At 41.5% G+C, this 20,977-nt stretch overlaps 1 protein-coding gene across 1 annotated transcript in view; it reads right to left on the bottom strand.

The window, feature by feature from the left end:
- Positions 1-20,977, bottom strand: part of kif26ba (kinesin family member 26Ba) — a 77,201-nt gene that overhangs the window by 39,431 nt on the left and 16,793 nt on the right. Inside the window, exons 3-5 of the mRNA XM_041043486.1 lie at positions 13,220-13,942; positions 6,343-6,524; positions 419-626 (exon numbers count right to left, since the gene is read on the bottom strand). Of these exons, the coding sequence (XP_040899420.1) occupies positions 419-626; positions 6,343-6,524; positions 13,220-13,942 (1,113 nt within the window). The remainder of the gene's footprint in view (positions 1-418; positions 627-6,342; positions 6,525-13,219; positions 13,943-20,977) is intronic.

The following is a 20,977-nucleotide window of genomic DNA, read 5'->3' as shown; positions in this document are numbered from 1 at the left end:
GTTAAAATCAAGCCAAGGAAGATGAGTCAGAGTTTACATCTACAATAATAAACTTTTTAGTCTTAACTGAGCTGAAATGTTTGCTGCACGGGTCATGAAAATTAATGGATAGCAAGTGATGCGTCTGACCTCTGGTCACTAGTCATGTCCTGGTTTTATAAGTGGAAAAATAAAGAGATTTCCACTTCGTCACTGAGATGCATTATAGATAAAAGTGACAGAATATCTAACATTAATGAAAAAAATAAAGTTTTGCTTTTCATTTGCATTAATTTAAATTAATATATACCTTAATGATACCCACTTTGGGTGTTAAGTAGGGGACACATTAGACTTTTAAAAATAGAAAATCAGTTTTGCTTTGAGGCAGACTTCGTTAATTTTCTTCCAACACTAGTAAAAGATATTTCTCTGTTACCTTCCCGAGCCCAGGGGTATCTTTTATCTTATTGGCTGCGCGGAGAAGGCAGGGTGGAGCCGGGGGAGGGGCCATCAACAGGGCGGAGCTGAAATTAGTGGGAAACAGAGGGGGATCACATGACGGTGATGATGATGTGACCGGGGCTGTGACGGCGGCGGTCTTCTGCTTCTTCTTCTTGGATGCTAAGTTCAACTTTTGTGCAGCTCTGAGGGAAGAAAGCAGAGGAGAGAGAAGCCAGTCAGTCTATTTAATATGTCAAAACCACATTTTGTCACTGTAAAAACCATATCATAAACACTACATAGTTTAGATGGATAAATATAAAGAGATGAGGAGGGACAAGAAAGATGGTGGCACATGAGCAGGCCCACATGGCTTTATAATTACATCCCTATAGTTTACTGCAGTACAACCATGGCAAATATGCTAATTGCAGAACAGAACTGGTTTACACACCCTTCAACACATGTACACACGAAGACACACACACACACTGCTGTTTACATATGTAGCAACATCTGGATGGGGAGTGGTTCATTTGCTTTCCTGTTGCCCAATTCCCTGCAGCATTTAGCTCAAAAGGAGCCACAAAAAATTTGATTTCTACATATTCTCCCATCTATTCTGCACTCAGATTCTCCCTTTAACTTCAGCTTCCAGATGAAATGCGTCTGTCCTTCTGTTCTCCTTGTTCTCTCATTTCTAACCTCAACACAGCAGGTTCTCTCCGTCTTCAGCACAACGGTACTTCACATCATTTTTCATGTCTAACCTTTCTAACTCTCTTTCTTTCTTAGAAAGCAGAAATGCCATACATCCATTTCTTAATCTTTGGTTTAATCTACATGAAAGAGTTTATAGTGAAGTCTTAGGCATAACTGTTATGGCCAAATGTAAGTGTTTATTTGCATGATTTTAAAATGGCCACTGGTAAACGTTTGCTAGTTTAAAATGTGCTTCATTTGGTTGTACTTGACGACAGGTTTGTGGCCACGAGGGTCTCTGTTAAAAAGATATATCTTGAGGGAGAGCCTGTGAATTTTCTGGCAATAATTCACCCAAGTGATTTACTGTCATTCTTCACTGTATCTGTCAGTGTATTTCCTTCTCTGCAGTATTAGAGGCCACAATTCAAACAGGCAGATTTCCTGACAATCTGAGTCACACGCAGCAGCTGTATTAACAAGATGATAAAATAAAATACCACTAAAACAGCACTGGCAGGGATTCATGCTCTGTTCTGCTTTAATCTATCCTCACATATATTTCTAAGATTATAAAGAGAGAGAAGGAGAGAGAGAGAGAGAGAGAGAGAGAGAGAGAGAGAGAGAGAGAGAGAGAAAACCTTGCGCCCCTGACACACTCTCTGTCAAAGAGCCATATTTTCACACCATTGGCTTTCAATTAACTGCAGCAGGTTACAGAAATGAGAGCGAGGGGGAGAGTCAGTGAGAGAAAGGGAGAGAGAGGGACAAATAGAAGAGGAGGAAGGGGGGAGAAGAGAGATGTGGATTCAGTGACCCATGGAACGACGAAGCGTTTCACCATTTGACTAGTTCTCCCAGGAGATTTGTGTGTGAATCTCTGTGTGTAGGTGTGCGTTTCTGACTGTGAATGTGAGCGTGAGTGCGTGTATTGTATAAAACAAAGCTCCACAGGAAGGACCACTAAGTGGATTTTCACTGTGCGCATGCTAAGCTTACATACATACTGCGGCAAATGCGATTAAAAGCAATTAGAGGTTTTCTTACTATATCACTTGAATGCTTAAAATGACCCTGGTAGCATGAAGATAAATGTGTAGCATATTATAAAAACTGTTACTTGTCACATGCAGGAATTTACTGTACCATAAAAAATAATAGTGGTGTTATTGGTGTTACTGAGGATTCAGTGAAAAAGATGTGTCTGAATTAAAATCTACTACTTGGTTTTTAAGTAACAATGGAAACAACATGGCTGCTGCTGCAGTGCTGATGGTCGTAGGATGAGACATCATGCACGGTTACTCTGCTGCTGGAGATTCCTACTTGTAGCATGTACACTTTTTTTCCATTACTGCCTGCAGCAAAGCATTTTTCCGTTCTTCTGTTCACATATACGCCTTTATAATTGAGCTACTTCCTTGGCAAAACATGTCAGATTTTTTTTGTTATTGTTCTTACAATACATTCTTCAAATCCAACAACCATGCCGATTTCAAATATCTGCGTGTTCTGTTACCCTAATATTATGTTCTCACATCCTGACTGGTTTACGGTCTACGGCACAATTCAGGCATGGTACTCACACGCGCAAACATGCGCACACAAGCTAATGGGTAGCATTTAATGACAAGTGTCCGGGGATTTGGCCAAGTGGATCTATTCCAATCAAACCCTAAAGTGAAGGGCACTTGTTTTCCATCCGTCTACTCCATCTCTCCATCCATCAGCTCTTCCTCTGTCACCCCTATCCTTTTATTTACCCCCCTTCTCCATTACCGTCATTCATGCCTCCACGCTTTTAAATGCTTCTCACTCTATAACCATCCCTGATTGTTCCCTCTATTTTCTTCCCGTCCCTCATGATTTTTATTCTTTCATCTTTTCCTGTCTCCCTTTTCCATCTTCTTTTTCCTTCATATATCCACCCATCCATCCCACCATCCATTCAACCTTCCTTACACATATTCATCCCGTCATCCATCCTTGCCTCTCTTCCCTTCCATCCTTTCATGTGTCTCTCTCTTGTTAAAAAGCTACACAGGTCACAAATAGTCTGGCCAATGACACTCTGTTGCTTTGTTTTCTTCTTCCTTTCACACAACTACAAACACTTACGCTTGACATATACGTACAAACAAAGACTCACTTGAAACACACACTCATGCACAGACACACAAACACAGCTGATTTATGACCGGTGTCCCTGGGTGCGTTGTTTTCTCAGTACCAAATTACTTTCTATTTAACAGGCCGTCAGTGGAGGGAGATATAAGGACAGGCAGAGAGCGATGGTGTGTGTGTGTGCATGTGTGTGTGTGTGTGCGTGGGTTGTGTTGTGTTGGGTCAGTGAGACTGGCATGGACAGAGGAATGGCTTTACTGACACTATCTACTGACAGGTACATGTACCATCCAATTTACACACTTCCTACTTCTATTAAAACACCACCAGATATGCTGCACTGTGAAAGTGCACACACGCCTGAGCAGTAAAATATTAATACATCATTGTGTTCAACATGGAGTTACAATGGCCACATGATACTTCTGGCTCATGTGTGTCCTGACATACATATCACATGTCTGTGGAACTGGAGATATCTGAACTGGTCTCTCATCTTCCTGAAGGATATAAATGTGTTAATGTATGAAACACTTTCTAATAAACAACGTAAAGTAATAAATTAATGTTTGTGAGCTGTCAGTATTTTTACTGAGGGAAAAATATTGAATTGAATTGATAGAATAATTGAATTCACAGTTATCACAGTTGATATGGTAATTTGCTCATCACTGACCACCTATTTAAATCATCAATCAACCATTATTAAGTGTGGCTAATTGGTCGCCAATTATCATTTGATTGAAAACTTCTTTTTCAAGAAAACATAAGACAGGTAACAAGAGGTAAGCAGAGGAAGAGAAAGAGACAGCATCTCCCCCATCTCAAAGCCATTCTCCATCCAAAATAACAATGCCTTCCCAATTCACCAATTCACTTGGGACCTATTCATTTACCCTGCTACCTCCAGAAACACACACACACAAATACTCACACACAGCAAGCCAAATCCCTAAAGATCCAATTCTCTGAGCATGCAGTAAAAAATTCCTGCACTGATAGAAACTCCCCTCCCCCAGTGAGAAAAATTGTGCATGCACACACACACACACACACACACACACACACACACACACACACACACACACACACACACACACACACACACACACACACACACACCTAGCCAAGTACAGCATGTCTCCATCCTCTATCCCAGCATCCCCAGAGGGCCACTGCAGCAGTGGGAAGATGGAGCACTGCTGTGTGAGTGTGACATATTCACAGACAGATTGGTACTAACGAAAGATATTACTCACACGCACATTAGCAGAGGTGAAGAAAGGGTCAGTATGGAAAGAAAAAAAAAATTAGTGAGGTAGTGAGGAGAGGAGTGGAGAGGCATAAAAAGGACAATGGCAAGAGAAGAATGGAGTGGGAGAAAGTGGTGAGCAAACGGAACAAAGAGGAAACAATTAAATAAAAACAGAGCAGAGGAGAGTGAAGGAAAGATGTGAAGATGAGAGAAGGGATAGAAAGAGAGGGATGAGGAAGAAGAGAGGGATCAGGTGAAAGACGATGTGCTGTGTGCAGACTGCGAGCAAGAGGAGGATTGTGTTTGTGTGTGTGTGTATGTGTAATAAGAGTGTCTGTATGCAGTCCACGTCTGAGAGTAAAAACCAAGACAACCATGGGATTTACCAGCACTGCATGGCTGCATCTATCGCCCATAAGCACAAATACACACATGAATGCACAAGAGTCAAAACTAAAAGGTGACAGAGTGTACATTGTTTGTTTTTTTTGCCAATTAAACTGAAATCCTACTTTATACTCACACACAAATGACAGGAAAATGCAAACAGACTGTGGATGTGTATCTGAAATTCTGCACAGCAAACAAACACTGTGACATTTTGTCACTTTGAGGAAATTAAACATCACAGCACTGAGGATCTACAGTAATTATACACCTTAAAACAGGAGAAGAAGACTGAGAGCAAGACACACACACTGACATGCACATATCCACACACAGTAACACCTGCACCATTAAACAAACCACGTTCTTTCACTTAGAAGGTTAATGCTCATAAGTCAATGCAAGACAGCTGGCTGTACGTTTGGAATGTCAACCAGATGTGTGTACGTGTGTGTGTGTGTGTGTTTGTGTAAAATGGCCTTGTTACCTGCCGGTTCAGGGGGTCACAGAAAGAAAGCGAAAGAGAGAGTGTGTGCACATGTTTGTGAGCGTTCCCGCACAATTTATGAGTCGGCCTGGTTGCTGGTGCATTGAAAGACAGACACCACTGTGTCTGCTACACTGGAACATGTCAGTTATATATCAAAACCCACACACACGCACACATACTTTTGAAGACTTTGAGAAGACACACAAGCACTAAAGACAGGAATGTGGAGAAGAGAAGAGTGAAAGTAAGGAGGAGAACGGGTATTATCTAGAATGTGATTTAAAGCAGCTCATTAGATTTGGCGTCTCAGCAATACTTCAGACACTGTGACATACTCATGGTCTTGTGTTACCCATGAATAATTTAGACATTCATTTTGAGTTTGCCATGTTTATTCATCAATAATTTACCCATATTACCCGTGTCTTATTTATGTTGTGTCGCTCTGCATTTCTCTAGATTTGATTACACAGCTCATTGACGACTGGTGACTGGATAGTTGATTTATCCACTAGCACACCAAAAGATGAGTAAGAACATGTATGTACAGAACATGATCGTATTCTATTCTATTCTTCATCCTACTAGTAGGTATTTGTAAACTCAGTCTTGCATTCTGTTTGCTTAGCTTAACTGAAAACTGGGAGACGCAGCAGCAACAGAGTTTCTGCTGTTTTAAAACACCTCCTTGCTGACAAACAGGAACAGATCTGGAGATATAATTCAAAGTTTTTTGATCAGGTGCACTTAGCTGTGGAAGCCAAACTCAGGATGTCAATCATTGTCCTCTCCTGACCATTAACATTAACATCAAAATAAAAGACCTGCATGCTGGCAGTGTGTGGACAGATCAGATCAAACAGGATGTCAGGTTATTTTCCCGACATGCAACCACTGAGTAAAGTGCTACAGATGTGTCAGCCTGTTTTGGCAGTTGTGCATTGATGCGAAAGCATCTTACCTGGCAAAGAAAGAGGCAGCGGCGGAGGTGGCGGTCGGTGCCGTGGTGGTTACAGCTGGCGTGTGAGAGGGAGAGTTTGTGTGCGATGGTGAATTTGTGTGTGATGGAGAGTGTGTGTTGTAACGGTTCAGGGCAGCTTCAGTCAGTCCTTCCCTGGAGGCCTCAGAGATCATCTGGGAGATCTGATGAGAGACAAAAAGGTTCAGGTTCATAGATGCAGCTGGACTACATGTGTGTATCTGTGTCATCATCAACAATCAAGAGATCGGCTTGAATTATAAATCACTGATGTGAGGATATTTTGGAAAAGTTTGCCTGGCCCTCACTTTCTGACACACCTTAAAATGGATGTTTGAGGGTTAAGACTTGGTTTTGGGGTTAGGGTTAGAATTGGGTTTAGGTTACAGTTAGGCATTTAGTTTTGATGGTTAAGGTTAGGCTAAGGGGCTAGGGAATGTATTATGCCAGTGAGTGTGTGTTTTCCATGGCAGACAGATGGCAGATAAACTTTCCAGTGAACCAGTAGCAGAATAATTCCCAGATAGACAGAAACAAACAAACAAACACACCATCGTGCCTCAGTTTCTCTTTTAACATAAAGCCTTCTCCTTCTTTTTCACCCTTATTCCTCTGACAACTTTTTTTTTTAAGTATTGCTTCTGCCCTGTTCAATTTCATTCCCTCTGTCCCTTTGCTCTGCCATCTTAAGCTATTCACCTTTGTGTGTCCTTTATTATTGGATCATCTTTCATGGCATTCGTGCTTTATTAGATAGTATGCAGGGAAGAAGGACAGTGGGAATGAAGAGAGAAACCTTTGAACTTATAACACTGTAAAGAAATGAAATTTCCTGGCCTGTGTGAGTCACTGTGTCATCTGATTTATGGTATAAATATAATAAGTTTATGTATGTATTAAGATGTTTGTTCAGCATTTGGCCTTTATTAGATGGGTTATAGTGTAGATATATTGTAAACAGGACATTTAGAGAAAGAAAGATGAGCATGATATGCAACAAGGATCCCTTGGGTGGAGCTGAACATTGTACATACTTGGTATGTTCCTTAACCACAGGCCACTGGACCTCCATTTAGTGGCATGTGCCTGTGTACCAAGGTATTTGTGAGAGTGACCAAAATCTTAAATTTATTGTTATCCCTTGTCCCAGTGCAGTTCTTGTTCCAAATCTCTTCATTTCTCCTTCGTGTCAATTTGAACAAATTTTGTGAGCAATTTAAAGTTTTGTTGTTTATGTGTGTGTGTGTGTGTGTGTGTGTGTCTTATACCAGATTCAGAAGATGCTTGAGACATGCACTCACTCTCTCTCTCTCTCTCTCTCTCTCTCTCTCTCTCTCTCTCACACACACACACACACACAAATTTATATGACAATTTAACTGCTTTGTATGAGTGTAATTCATTAGGTTGTCACTATGCACAGATCTGTGTGCACTGACGTATATGTATACGTCTGTGTGTTCATGTTTGTGTGTTTGCGTCCGTGTGTGTAGGCAATCCATTCGTGAAATAGATATGGATTATTGATTATAGTTCTTTATGTGCTGCCAGTAGCCAGACAGAGGGACACTTAAATCATAACCACATGCTCTAATAAAGGAACCATAGCTTGTGTGAGAGTTAATCTGCGAGCATATATGTCTATTGTGAGTATGTCTGTGTGTGTCCCTGTGCATGCATGTGTCTGCACTTCTCTGCACCTGTGTGTATGTGTGTAAATCTCTTTCTCTGTGCGTATATTTACTGCTGAGGGCTCCTGGGGTCCAAGTGCACAGCCCACTGCCTTGATAAATTACCTATTGTAAATGAGATGCCTCTATATAGTTTATGTACCATACTCCTCTGTGCATTTACGCCCATTTCAAATGCTCAGACTTGGCTTGCCACCCCTGCATTATTAAAGGAGTCATGAATATATGGAATAAAGGTTCAGTGAGCTACATGGAATACCTGTGCATTTGTACTGGGTGCTCATTTATCCTCATGAACGAGGAGAGGAAAACTACTTCCACACAGGAGAGGAAATGCCCCCACAGAGAGTTATTATGTGAGCTGAAAACTGGAGGTGGTGGAAAAATGTGTGGCAGTCAGTGAAGGTGCAGCTAGTCAGAGTGTAGCAAGTACTATTTACCAGGTTTACCACTTCAGGTTAGCATGTTACACCAACAGACTGACTGACATTACTGCTATCATGGCTAAAAAATGAATATATGCAATTTATAATTTAAATTTAAATCTGAACTTCTGCATAGAGAAAATAGATGGATAGCATGATAATTTAAATCCACATTGATTTACCTGGGTGGCATTTTGGGTAATGTAGTCACTGAAATAAATTGAGCTTTTGTTCTTATTGTTTCTTCTTATGAGGTTGTCCCATTTGTTCCATTCAGATTTTCCCACAGGACATAGAGGCTAAGTTGCTGTCTCTACATTTAAGTGTAAATCTGATTAAATTGCACTGGATGGAACCTTAATGGTCCCTATGGGGATATCAGGTCATCACAACAGGAGAGATAAGGATATAGATAATAACAGGACAAATAAAGAGTAGCGAGGGTAATACAACAATGAAATGTGTAGGAAATAACACAAATCAATAAAAACACAGAATCTGACCATGTTTTCACAGAACACCTGGTTCTGAGATTGTACCTGTCACTGTGAAACTGATTAATGTGGTGTCAGATTTCCACAGAAACACAAAGTGAAAAAAAGGCACAAACAAAAACACTTACACATTTACTGTCACTCTCACCCCTCCTCTTCCTTTACACAGCACTTATCCACACCCTTCTTTCTCTGCTCTTAGAAAAAGGTAAAAGCTGGCTCATTCATCTTCATTACAACACAAACGCCATTTCCCCAGCATTCACCTTCTTCATTTGTCTCTCTTAGATTTATTTTATTTTTGCATCCTTTTCCAACCACATGCTACAGGCAACCAACATACAATTTGTGCAAACCTTTCAGGTTTGTATGAGGAGAGTGAAAAGGGAAATGATGTGTTTTTGTGTCCGCATGTGTGTGTGTGGTCCTGCCTGCTTTTATCAGTGGGGCAGACACAATCTGTAAAAGAAACTAAATGCTTACTGAGGTGGAGTGGTGGAAGAGTGAAAGGGGCTGCCCTCTCAGGACGAAAGTGGGGGAGAAAAGTGGAGGAAAGACACAAAAAACAGAAGTGAGTGAATGGAACAAGGTGTTTATTTGTTTGACATTGGAGACAGTTACAGAAACAGAGAGAGTGTATGGGAGACAGAGTGGGAAGGAAAAGAAAGCAAGTGTATACAGAGGACACAGAAAACAGTCATGAAAATGGACAACGGACAAAAAGGAATGAAATGTAGGGAGAGAGGAGGTAAGCACAGGAAGAAATGGAAGAGAATTATAAATGTATGTACAGCAGAGAGAAAGAGGGAAAAGGTGAAGCGGGTGAGGGTGGGACTGCATATCTGCTGCTTCATATCAACATATGAACACAGTACGGTATGTTGTATAATCAAATCAGAAGCAGCCTCAAGGCTACATATGCTAAAAAACATGAAAAAGACAAACAGTTAAAAGAAAAGATGATGACAGGAAGAAATGTAGTTTCATGTATGTTCACTCTGCAGAATTATTTACTATATGGAATAACAAGAGAAAAGGCTGTTAGCTAAAACTACACACTCCTATCATGCTCTTATTTTGCATTGGGGATTAAGGGCCTTGCTAAAGGGCACCACTGTGGTGGTCATGAGGGTGGCGACAAGCACTGCCCTTTTTCTTTCCCCACCCAGATTTATCCTGTTGGTTCAGGATCAAGGATCGAAATGGCGAACCTCCCAGTCACAAGCTTACTTAACCTTTAAGCAACCACTGCCTCACAATCTTGATCCTAACGGACATCCAGCTGAGACTGGCTGTGTTTAGCAGTTTACTTCATGCACAATATCATATGATGTGTAAAAGTGGTGTGTTGTATCTCACATCCTGTTTTTTTCTCTCCAAGATATACAATAACAAACACACACACACACAGGCACAACAAACACGTATATGGTAAATTAGGAAAGCTCATCTAACCATTGTTGAAATCAGTACACAGACACACACACAGAGACACACACCATACAGTATAAACCTGTTTTCAATTAGCTGCTTGAAGGACAGAGCGAGGGCAAAGAGACAATGTTAGATTTGTTTTCTCGTGCCAGAGAGAGAGGAGGAGAGAGGCCGATCCTCTCTGCACCACCACCATAAAAAAAAACCCAAAAAGTAATAACATAAAGGTTTCTGTGTTGTTTCTTGAAGCAAATTAAAGAACCATAAATCACTGAGCACACTGCTGTCTGACCCCACCCATTAGTTTTGCAGCCTGGACATTTGGTTTGTCACCTCTTAGACTGCTGACCCAGCAAGATTTTAATGTCAGCTACACTGGTAGACAGGTTGCTTCCTTTCTCTGTGTCCCTCTGCGTCCTCCCTCTTTCAGCTCTCTGTGTCTTGATGTGTGACCTTTAAAGGTGACTTTAATGATGATTTTAATCATTAAAAATGGTTAAATCGAATAAGACCATACCAGTGTTGCTGCTGGTAGTCTTCCTGTAGAGTAATACACACATTTCCTATGAAGCCCATTTATTCCCACTGCACCTTTTTGACTTCAGACCACCTTATCTTCCCTGCTGTCAGTCCACATGGGTAAGTTTTTGCTTTCATTTTGACTTGTGCATCAGCAGATATCTTTTACATTTTGTGCTGTACAGCAGTAAAGCTGATCTCCCCCAAAAAATAAAATTCTCTGGAAAAAAAAAAAAAAATTCACACATCTCAGCAATGTGTCCATATGCACTAAAATCTCAGAGTGTATGTTGTCCTAAGAAATTAAAATGCCAGATGTAGCCCCTATAATAAAACGTCTATTGTAATGTCTATTCTAAACTCATCTCTCTTACCTTCTCTTCATCCTTTCTGTCTACATCTCTCTCTTTCAGTCTGATCTCCCTCTACTTCATCTCTACTTTTCATTCCCATTTTTTGATCCTCTCTCTTTTCAGCTCCCCCTCCTTTTCTTACTCTCTAAGGGGTGAGTCTAAACAAGGGTGATTTATTATCCTGCTCTATTTCTCCTTTCCTGCTGAAACACCATTACTGTCAAAGTCACAGCACAGACACTCAGGCTCACGAACATTTTACACCTCCCGACACAGGTACTAGCGCAAACACACAAAAGCTCAGAAAAGAGAAAACCTCCTTCAGATTTGAACACTTTCTCTGTAATTTCCACAAAGACAGGCCAGAATACATGACAGCTCTTATGCCTCCTTTATTTCTGACCAGTAGAACAAGATAACGAAACAATTCCAGAGATTGTACAAAGTAATTTCCACCTGCGATTCCAGATATCTGTATCTGATTCAAGTCATGGCCTGAATAAAAATATACAGGGAGATGGGGGAACAGCAAGATAGAGGAGGACATGAATATCAAGTCAAAGTGAGAGAAAGACAGAAATGATGGGGGAGAAGGAAAGAAATAGGCATAAGGAATATGTAGAGAGAAAATGTGTAAGTGTGCATGTGAGAGAGAGTGAATGAGAGTGAAAGAGTGAAGGGGTACTGGGGGTGTGTGACATAGACTCCCCAGAGTCCTAATTATCACTGTATGAATTATTACATCTGTACTACATGCTCATACACACGTTAATACACACACACACACACACACACACCCTGGAGTCTCAGCTCTCCTGCCTCTACACACCTCTAGACCACTCGTCACCTGAGGCGTTTTCTTCCTCCTACCATCCTCCTCTCCTGTCTACTCACGCTCCCTCTCTTCCTCTCTCCCCCTAAAACCTTTTCTTTTATCTCCATTTTCCATTTGAGTCACTTTTACGGTTTGCTTCGTGCTAAACTTGCTGCTTGATGTCCTGCTCGATCCTGTTGAAGAAGGGGTGTTTTGCTTCTCTCTTGATAATCGAGACGTTTATCAGTTTCAAGAATCTGATTATTGTGTCCTCACAGAGGGTTGTTTGTTGTTTGTTAGTTGCTTAAATGAGCCCTTCCGCAGTTGTTTCTTTATTTTAGAGCAGGTCTGACACTGATTTGGGTGATAGTCATGTTCTGGGTTTTGGAACTACAGTTCCTACAGTGCTATGGGAAATGTAAACAGGAGGTATAACGTTGCCATGGAGTTAGCTAATTAGCAATTTTGGTTTATTAGCTAGCATTATTCTAAGGAAGGTATTTTTGAATAAGGGACGTTTATTCAAGATGGACATCACGATGGACGTTTATTCACGATATGTGTATCACGTCTGTTGAGTTATGACTCATAGAAGGAGAATTTTCCTGCAATTTGTGGCATTTGAGCGCTGAGAGTTTTTAGAGTACCTTAATTGCCTCATGTCCCTCCTTTCTTATCTTACTAGGAACACACAGACATGTGCACATGGACACACATAGACACACACATTGCCTGGGGTAGATGCAGTATAGCCTAGTCTGACTTTGTACAAGGAGAGGGGAGGAGAGGAGAGGAAAGGAGAGGAGAGAGCTGAACACATAATCTCAGAAGTCAGGTATTGTCAGTGGTTGATAGCTAACAAGGTCACACTACAGTAGGTAGGTGCACCTACAAGCTGAAAAATTAAAATGTTCCAGTCCTGACACACATCAGGGGATGCATTCATCTGCGTGCTGGTAGCCCGTTACCATCTGGGTATAACCATATGAGACCAGAATTAATTTATTCTGTTTCCGTGGTAATATTTACAATGTCCTCGTGGGAGAAGCTCCACAGATTTTTATATGTGAATGTAAGGCATACACACATCCACAGACAGGTGCACACACACATTTCACAGATAGCTTACCTGGTACGGATAGAGTGTAACTCCTCCATTAGTTCGGTTCATGTGCTGATGTGCCTGTAGAGCTGCTGTACTCAGTACTGCTCCACTCCCGTTATTACTGCTGTTACCACTGTTACTGCTGGGGCTGTTTACTCCAGTCACTGGTTGCTGTTGGGCACCAGCTGCTTTTCCTGAACTGGGAGACCCATTCCTTCTCTCCACCCCACCTCCAAGCCCCAGGGAACTGGGCTTGGACCCCAGTCTGTGCCCTTGACCTTGAGGTTGTGGGTTTGTGGGAGCAGAGCTGGATGTTTGCCCCAATGAGGGACTCCCATGGGTGGGGTTGGATGGTCCGTGGCTCGGGCTGGGCGTTGGGGTCTGGCTTGGGCTTGGGGAAGGTGACTGGGACGATTGGTGAGGGAGATGTGAAGTGGCAGCTGTGGCTGAGGAGGAAGAGGAAGGGAGAAAAGGAGGAGGCCAGTCCCGTGATCCAGGACCTCCTGGTACTGCTCCCAGTGGACCTGGAGGTCCTTGAGATCCATATCTTCCAATCAGAGCAGGGGGGGAAGAGGTGGGGGACAAATCCCACTGGTCAAGAGTGAGGACCATGCGCACAGCTTCCTGTTTGAGCTGAGTGAGGTGAGTGGCGCAGACATCACAGCGACTGTCACGCTCATTCCACGCCCGTCGTGAACTGTTAGGCACCTGGAGCTTATCATGGAGGAGGAGAGAGAAGGAGGGATCCTGGAAGGAGAGAGAGAGAGAGAGAGAGAGAGAGAAACAAAGGGCAGGGATTTAGACGGGTGTCTGGAGGAATTAATGAGAGCAAAACGAATCAAGGACAGCACATTTTGAGCCACACTGAATGTATGTTAAGAAAGCCTAAAAGAGAGCATAGGAGTGGAAATGATAGGTGTGTTTAACAAGTCATGACTATGAATATTTATAGAAAATCCAAGAACCATAGCCTGAGGGAAGATGCTTGGAGAAACACACACACACACACACACACACACACACACACACACACACACACACACACACACACACACACACACACACACACACACACACACACACACACACACACACACACACACACACACACACAGAATTTTGTCTTATTTCTCACAATAATGCAATAAAACCATTTCATGAAGAAGGAACAGCTTAGTAAAGGTGACAAACTATCTCTTGTTAATTCATGTCTCAGAAAGGAGTTCAAAACATTAAAAGTACATCTTAGAAAATGTCGCACTCACATGAAATGGCATCCTAGTTGTAATCATCAGGTAACGACATGTAAGATAATGTCAGCTGAAACAGCACTCAACAAGTACACACACCCTGACATTTAGAGCATTCATCCAAGCATTTTAAAACCCATTTTCCTACTCTGTCTGTAGATGAATTGGTGCCCTGAATGCTAATGGTCTGCTTACAGGAACAAACCTTGAAAGATCTGTCCAAACAAAGGGAAACATTTGTGAAACCACAAAAAAAAAAAAAAATCCCACGGCGTTAGACTTCTCGTGTGCACAGTTCAATGGGCCAAAGAGGCTGCACAAAGTTTAAGGTCACTTGTAAGTGGTTTATAGTATTAAAAGAGTGGTCATCGTTATACAGTTCCAAACTTACTATTTCTGGTGCATTGCCCTTGTTCATAAACATTTCATGGTCAACCTTTTTGGGTCAGCCCAACACTGCCAGACTTGCAGGTTCCGGAGAAAGCCCATATATAAAATATCAGTATTCAAGATGCTAGAAAAGTACTGTATTTAAGATAAAACAAACCACAAATGTAATCTTCTGTGTGAATTTAGATAAAAGCTATTTGTATTGCTCTGTCCCTCCTCTTTCCTGCCCTTGTGTTAGTCCACTGTATGTTTTTTCTTCTCTGCCAGTGTTTGCCTGGTGAATTTGTGTGTATGCGTGTGTGTGAGCAATTAAAGTGGGCTTTCTTGTGAGAGGAAATCAGGATATTTGTCCAATTTGTTTGTGCAGTTATCTGTGCCTGTGTGCATGAATGTCTGTGCGTGCACAGGTATGTATTATGTGTGTGTACGTGTGCATGTGCTTTTTCCCAGACTAATTGGAGCCACTCGCACAGAGCAAAGCCACTCTAAATCTCCTGCCATGACTCTCTGGTCTAAATATCAAAGTTAACAAGCAAAACACACGCACACATCCAGATACAGATCTGTGTCTAAATCTTATTTGACCCCAGTAAAAATAGTTTTTCTAAATTTTTCCACAAAACATTCAGTACTTTATCTGGCTAAAGGTCATTGAATTGAAATAGTTTTTCCTTTAAAAGTCTGCCTTTGCTCATGGCCCTTGAGACTGATGGTGGGATTAAAGAGACTGAGAGTGACGTTGCGAACTAATTGTCAGCTTAAGTGTAGGCGTAGTGTTGTTGCATTATCAGTGAGTGTATGTCGGCTTAGGAGCTCTGTAATTCAACAAAACATCTGTGGGAGGTAGTGCCAGTTCCCATGATACCTGTAATTACCCTCCTGCTTTCCACCAGCCCACCTCTTCTGTAAAACTAAAGCCAGGTATCTGTGTTGGCCCTTGTCCTTTTCTGCACAAGTGATAGTTACAGTAAACTGAGATGGTTATATAAAAACATTTATCTCAAGCTATTCTAACCGGGGTTAGACAGTAAAGACAGAAAAGGAGGAATGATAGTGATACTTTTTTTTTGCCATTCTTTGATATTTTCTACACATTCTTCCCGCCAGATGACATGAAATCTTTTCTCTGAGACCGCTTTCTTTTGAATCGGTGCTATTACTGAGCACAACTGACTCAAAAACAAAGCCATTAGATTCACCACCTTCTCAAAAAATAGGTTGGGACACCAAGTGTTATCCTAGTAAAGATTCTACATTTGCAGACAAAACAATCTAATTACTTATGACACATGCTGTTTGTACTAGTAGTAACATCAAACTCATTGGTCTCAACAGTTTTACAGGGACTTTAATTTGAATATCTCAGTACATCATCCCAGGGAAGAGGCAGTGTATGTACAGTATTAATCAAAGTGATGGGTAGGCACTCTTTGTTTAGTGAAGTTTAATCAATACCCGAGTTACGGAGATGCAGAGTTTGTATGTGTGTCCAATCAATAGGCATGTGATGGACACAGGTTATCTCTCAGCAGATTTATACAATCAGACATTAAGACAGGGAGACAGATGACCAACAGACAAGACAGAAAAACTATGAAATGTGGGTGAATAATGAGTGACGGACATGGAGAAAGAAAGACATCAGATATATCCACAGGCAGCTTTTCTGCAGACAACATCCAATCATCCATTGGAATGAATTTATATCACTAGTGCAGTGCCCGTTCAACATGTGCCTGTCGGTAAGGGCTAATTGATTGGCCTCCATTAATCCAATATTACACAGTCAAAGGGGTGAAACGTCCAGTGCACAACACGCACTTAGCATAAACCATTGCAGTCAATTTCTGCCTTCATGTGCGCGCTGTAGATTGTGTGGGTTCTGCACAGAGTAGTTCTGCCTTTTTTTCACGTCAAGTACAATATAGAAATGCAATGTTTGAAGCTTTCTCAAGAACCACTCACCCAAAAAACTTCAGAGTCAAAAGTACTCTTCCTTGTGTCCTCAGCAATACAACTGTGAACCTTGAAGTCAGTTGATGAACAGAAAACACAGACAGGCAGAGATTCCTCCATTTTTAGTTTTTTTTAATAATTATAAAAACAAATAATGTACTGTATATCAAGTTCTACCAAAAGTCTTTCTAACTGTAGATTGTCTCAATCAGCCTCTGGATCTGGGTCAACCTCTTTGGTGGCCCATATGCTATAAATGGAATAGGAGCCTGTTTGCAAGAAAGTGAGGGTGAATGTATCACACTGTCTGCCACTCACAAATAAGCCTCTATCCACTAACAAACCTGTTACCTCTCCTCAATCAATATACCGTCTGTGCATGTGGAAGTGTGTGTGTGCAAATACGTCTGCACACAAAGCAACAGTTCATCTAATAGTAAAATGCAACCTCTCAGGCTGAGAGCTGCCTCCTAGGCTATGTCAACAAACCACAAGACCACAAGATACACACACACACACACACACACACACAAACACACACACACACACACACACACACACTTGTACTTCTACCTTTGTGAGGACATTCACTAACATAATACATTTCCTAGCCCCTTAAGCCCAACCCTTACTCCTGACCCTAACCTAAACCTGATTCTACCCTGAATCCTCAAACCAAGTACCACAAACCCACGAACACCCCTTTGAAGGACCGGCCAAAATGTCCTAACTTTCCCAAAATGTGCTCACTCCGTGAGGTCTATAACTCAAAGTGGTCCTCACAAAGAGAGAAGTACACAAGTACACATACGCACACACACACACACACAAATGCATGCAAACCTTGGCGAGCATGTGAGTGGTGTGTGTGTGTGTGTTTATGGATAAAGACTGCCTTGTCGCTCAGGTAAATTAAGAAGAATAATGAATAGAACATGGTTTTTAAACATATATACATATATACACAAATTTGGGCAAACACACAAATTCCTGCCTGACATGAGACACAACGTACACACTCCAGGCTACATAAAAAAAGATACTGGTGTCTCTCTCTTTCTCTGGTCCTCTCTCTCTCTCTCTCTCTCTCTCTCTCTCTCTCTCTCTCTCACAGACACACACACACACACACACATAAGAAAAAAAACACGTTTGCAAAGTAACACGCATGACAGGAGACAGATTCAGGGAAAGAAAGAAGATATTTAATGCAGCTGATTATTTATGAATGCATGTATTCAATTTTCAGTGTATGTCCAATGGTTCTGCTTGGCTAAGGCTGGGTGTAGGGTTGGGTTGTAATGCATTTTCTGCTAGCCACAAAAATTGTATATTTGACTTTGACTGAATTAGTTGTACTGGCTAAGAGAGGGAGCAGTGATGATAGCAACAGAGGTGGTAACAAGTTTTCAGTGCTCTATGCAGCATGTTGTGGTTGCACATTTTCATTCTGGCTCATCAAAGCTTCTGTAAGAGCACAAAGTGGCATGTTTTCCTCTTCTACGATGAAAATCTCCCTGTGTGACTAAAACCTCTCCAGTAAGAGTCAGTTTACCTTAACTTCTGAGACTGAAACACATTTATTATAGATGGTTGCAAATTATTCTACCATAAAACTTTAGCTGTACAGGAAATATGTAGTGTCAACTCCATTTGGCCACTTACCCATGGTAATGAGAGAAAATGCACCATCAAACAGAAAAATGAAAGAGCAGGAGACAAAAGGTGTGAAGCACACAAAGCAAGGCGCATTCAGAATCACAAACTCAACAGGTATGTGTGTAAGCATTTAAATGGAAGCAGTGTGGTGAGCCATATTCAGTGAGTGTTTAAACATAAAGAGTAGTGATGGATGCGGGACAGGTGTTGGATTATGATGCAGAGGTGTTTTCTTGCAGTTTTCATGGATTTTTTTTACTGTTAAATCCAAAGTGTGATGTTTTTGAAAAGGTAAAGGTTGAGTTTTATGACTGGTCTAAAGCTTAGATGCTCATTTCGTCTTACTTGTAATAAATAACAGTCTCATGTTCTTGCATGTCATTTACTGTCTTATAAATTGTCTTTGAGAGAGAGAAAATAAATCACTGGGAAGAAATTGTAAAGCAATCCCCCAATAAATGCTACATATTGGACTTGTTTTTTCCTGTTTGGAAAGAATTGGAAAAGTCAGACATTTGCCAAAATTCAGTGAAAAGGGAAAATTTAATCTCTCTTGGCTTCTTTCGACCCCTCTGTATCTCCTTGTTGCACACACTCAAACACACACGCACAGCAGACAGGCAACCAAAGGAGCAATAACGTGGACACAGTGTACGGTCCTTGAGATGAGGGCCCTGTTGTTCCAAATTAGCTGAGATTTGGGGAGCAGCCAAGCTGCCGAATTGCAAAAAAAAAAATACTGGAAAAAGGAGAGAGAGAAAGGGGGCCTAGGAAAGAGAGACGGAGCTCTCGCTAATGCTGGGCATGAAGATCTCTTGAATAAAGACACACACACATACACACACACATTCTCTTTCTTTCTGTCCACTCTCTTTGACCCTATTTCCATATTTCTCTTCCCACTAATGCTTCCTTTTTGCTATTTCGAACTCATCTTTCAGCAGAACAGACACTAATTTTGAGTTTGTTTATATTCCCCTGGTCAAACACACACACACGCACACATACATAGAAAGTCTCTCTCATTAGTACAGTATTATGTTACCAGACAAGAGTCCAGTCCAGGCAAAACAATCATGAGTAAGGAGCTTGATGTGGAAATCTCAGTGGAAGTGATTTTATTTACCAAGTCTTTAACATATTTTACATTATCAGATTTAAATTCATATTGTTAGTGTTATTGCACCATTAAAGATTGCGGTTAGACAAGAATGTCCCATTGGAAACCCGTAAAATTTGTGGCTGTCCTCCCTTTTCCTCATTTCATCAAACTGTCTCTTCCAGCCGTCTCCTCACCTCTGAGCTCATCAGTATTCTGTGAGTGACTCAGTCAGTCAGAGCACCACAGATAGCCTACATGTGTGTGTGATTCATTTCCTCCTACGAGGGCAGACAAACACAGCCTCAGCTCTACAGTGCAAGGATGGAGTGAGTGATAGAAAGAGAGAAAGCAGACCTCAGTGACTTAGTGTGCTGACAGCCAGTCAGTATAGCAATGACTGTGGGTGTGTGTGTGTCTGTGTGTAGACTGGACACAGAAGGATGCTATTACTGAGACTTGATAAGAAAAGACAGCGTGTCCCTGTTTGTCCCTTACTGTTGTGTGTGTATGTTGTGTGTCAGTGCATGTGTGTGAAAAGGCTGGAGGTAAAGGGTTCAGGAAAATGGGCTGTCAAACACAAAAATACACCTCCCTTTCATACACACACACACACACACACACACACACACACACACTCTGTCCGCCACGGACTCAGAATAAGACAACATTTAGACACTGAACTGTGATTGAAACCCACCTTCCTCTTTTTCAAACCATCGCCTTTCCCTGTTTTCACTTCAACTATATTTAGCACAGGTTCATGACTGATCAGAGAGAAAGGAAAGAATGTGACAAAAATGGCCTAATTCTTCAATAAAAGGAGAAAGAAAGAGAGGAGGAACACATTCTTAGCCAGTTACAGCCAGAATGACGTTGGTTTATTGCTGAGTGTGTGTGTGTGTGTAATCAGTTCCAGATGAGTGACCAAGGAAGGTAAACCTTTCCTCCTCCCCCCATACTCATTTACTTCCTCTCATCTCTCTCATCATTCGTTCTTCCTCCACTTGCTCCTGTATACACTCTGTGATATATACACACACATACACAGCAATTTCTCAGCAGGTCTGGGATCAGTGCACTCATGCAGAAGAGATCCAGTCGGCCTTTCGCACCTGCTTTGACAACACACACACACACACAAAAATGAAAGGCAGCAAAAAGACAGAGCAGGAAAGAGACTGCGAAGAAAATACTATAAATTTTAAGCGTGTTGGTGGCCCATGATCACATACAGTGGTTTCATGATGGAGAATGATAGTGTGTCTATCTGTGTGAGTGTGTGCATGATTGAGTGTCTGTGCAGTAGCAAGGTCAATAACACAGAGGTTATAAATGACATCACACACACACCAAACACATGGGCATGCACACATGTAGGGCAAATGTTACACTGGCAGAGGTCAAGCACAGGTCTCACTCACCATC

This window comes from Toxotes jaculatrix, chromosome 1 (genome assembly GCF_017976425.1).
Source record: "Toxotes jaculatrix isolate fToxJac2 chromosome 1, fToxJac2.pri, whole genome shotgun sequence".
NCBI classification, from domain to species: domain Eukaryota; kingdom Metazoa; phylum Chordata; class Actinopteri; family Toxotidae; genus Toxotes; species Toxotes jaculatrix.
This window is presented reverse-complemented; position numbering and strand designations above follow the sequence as displayed.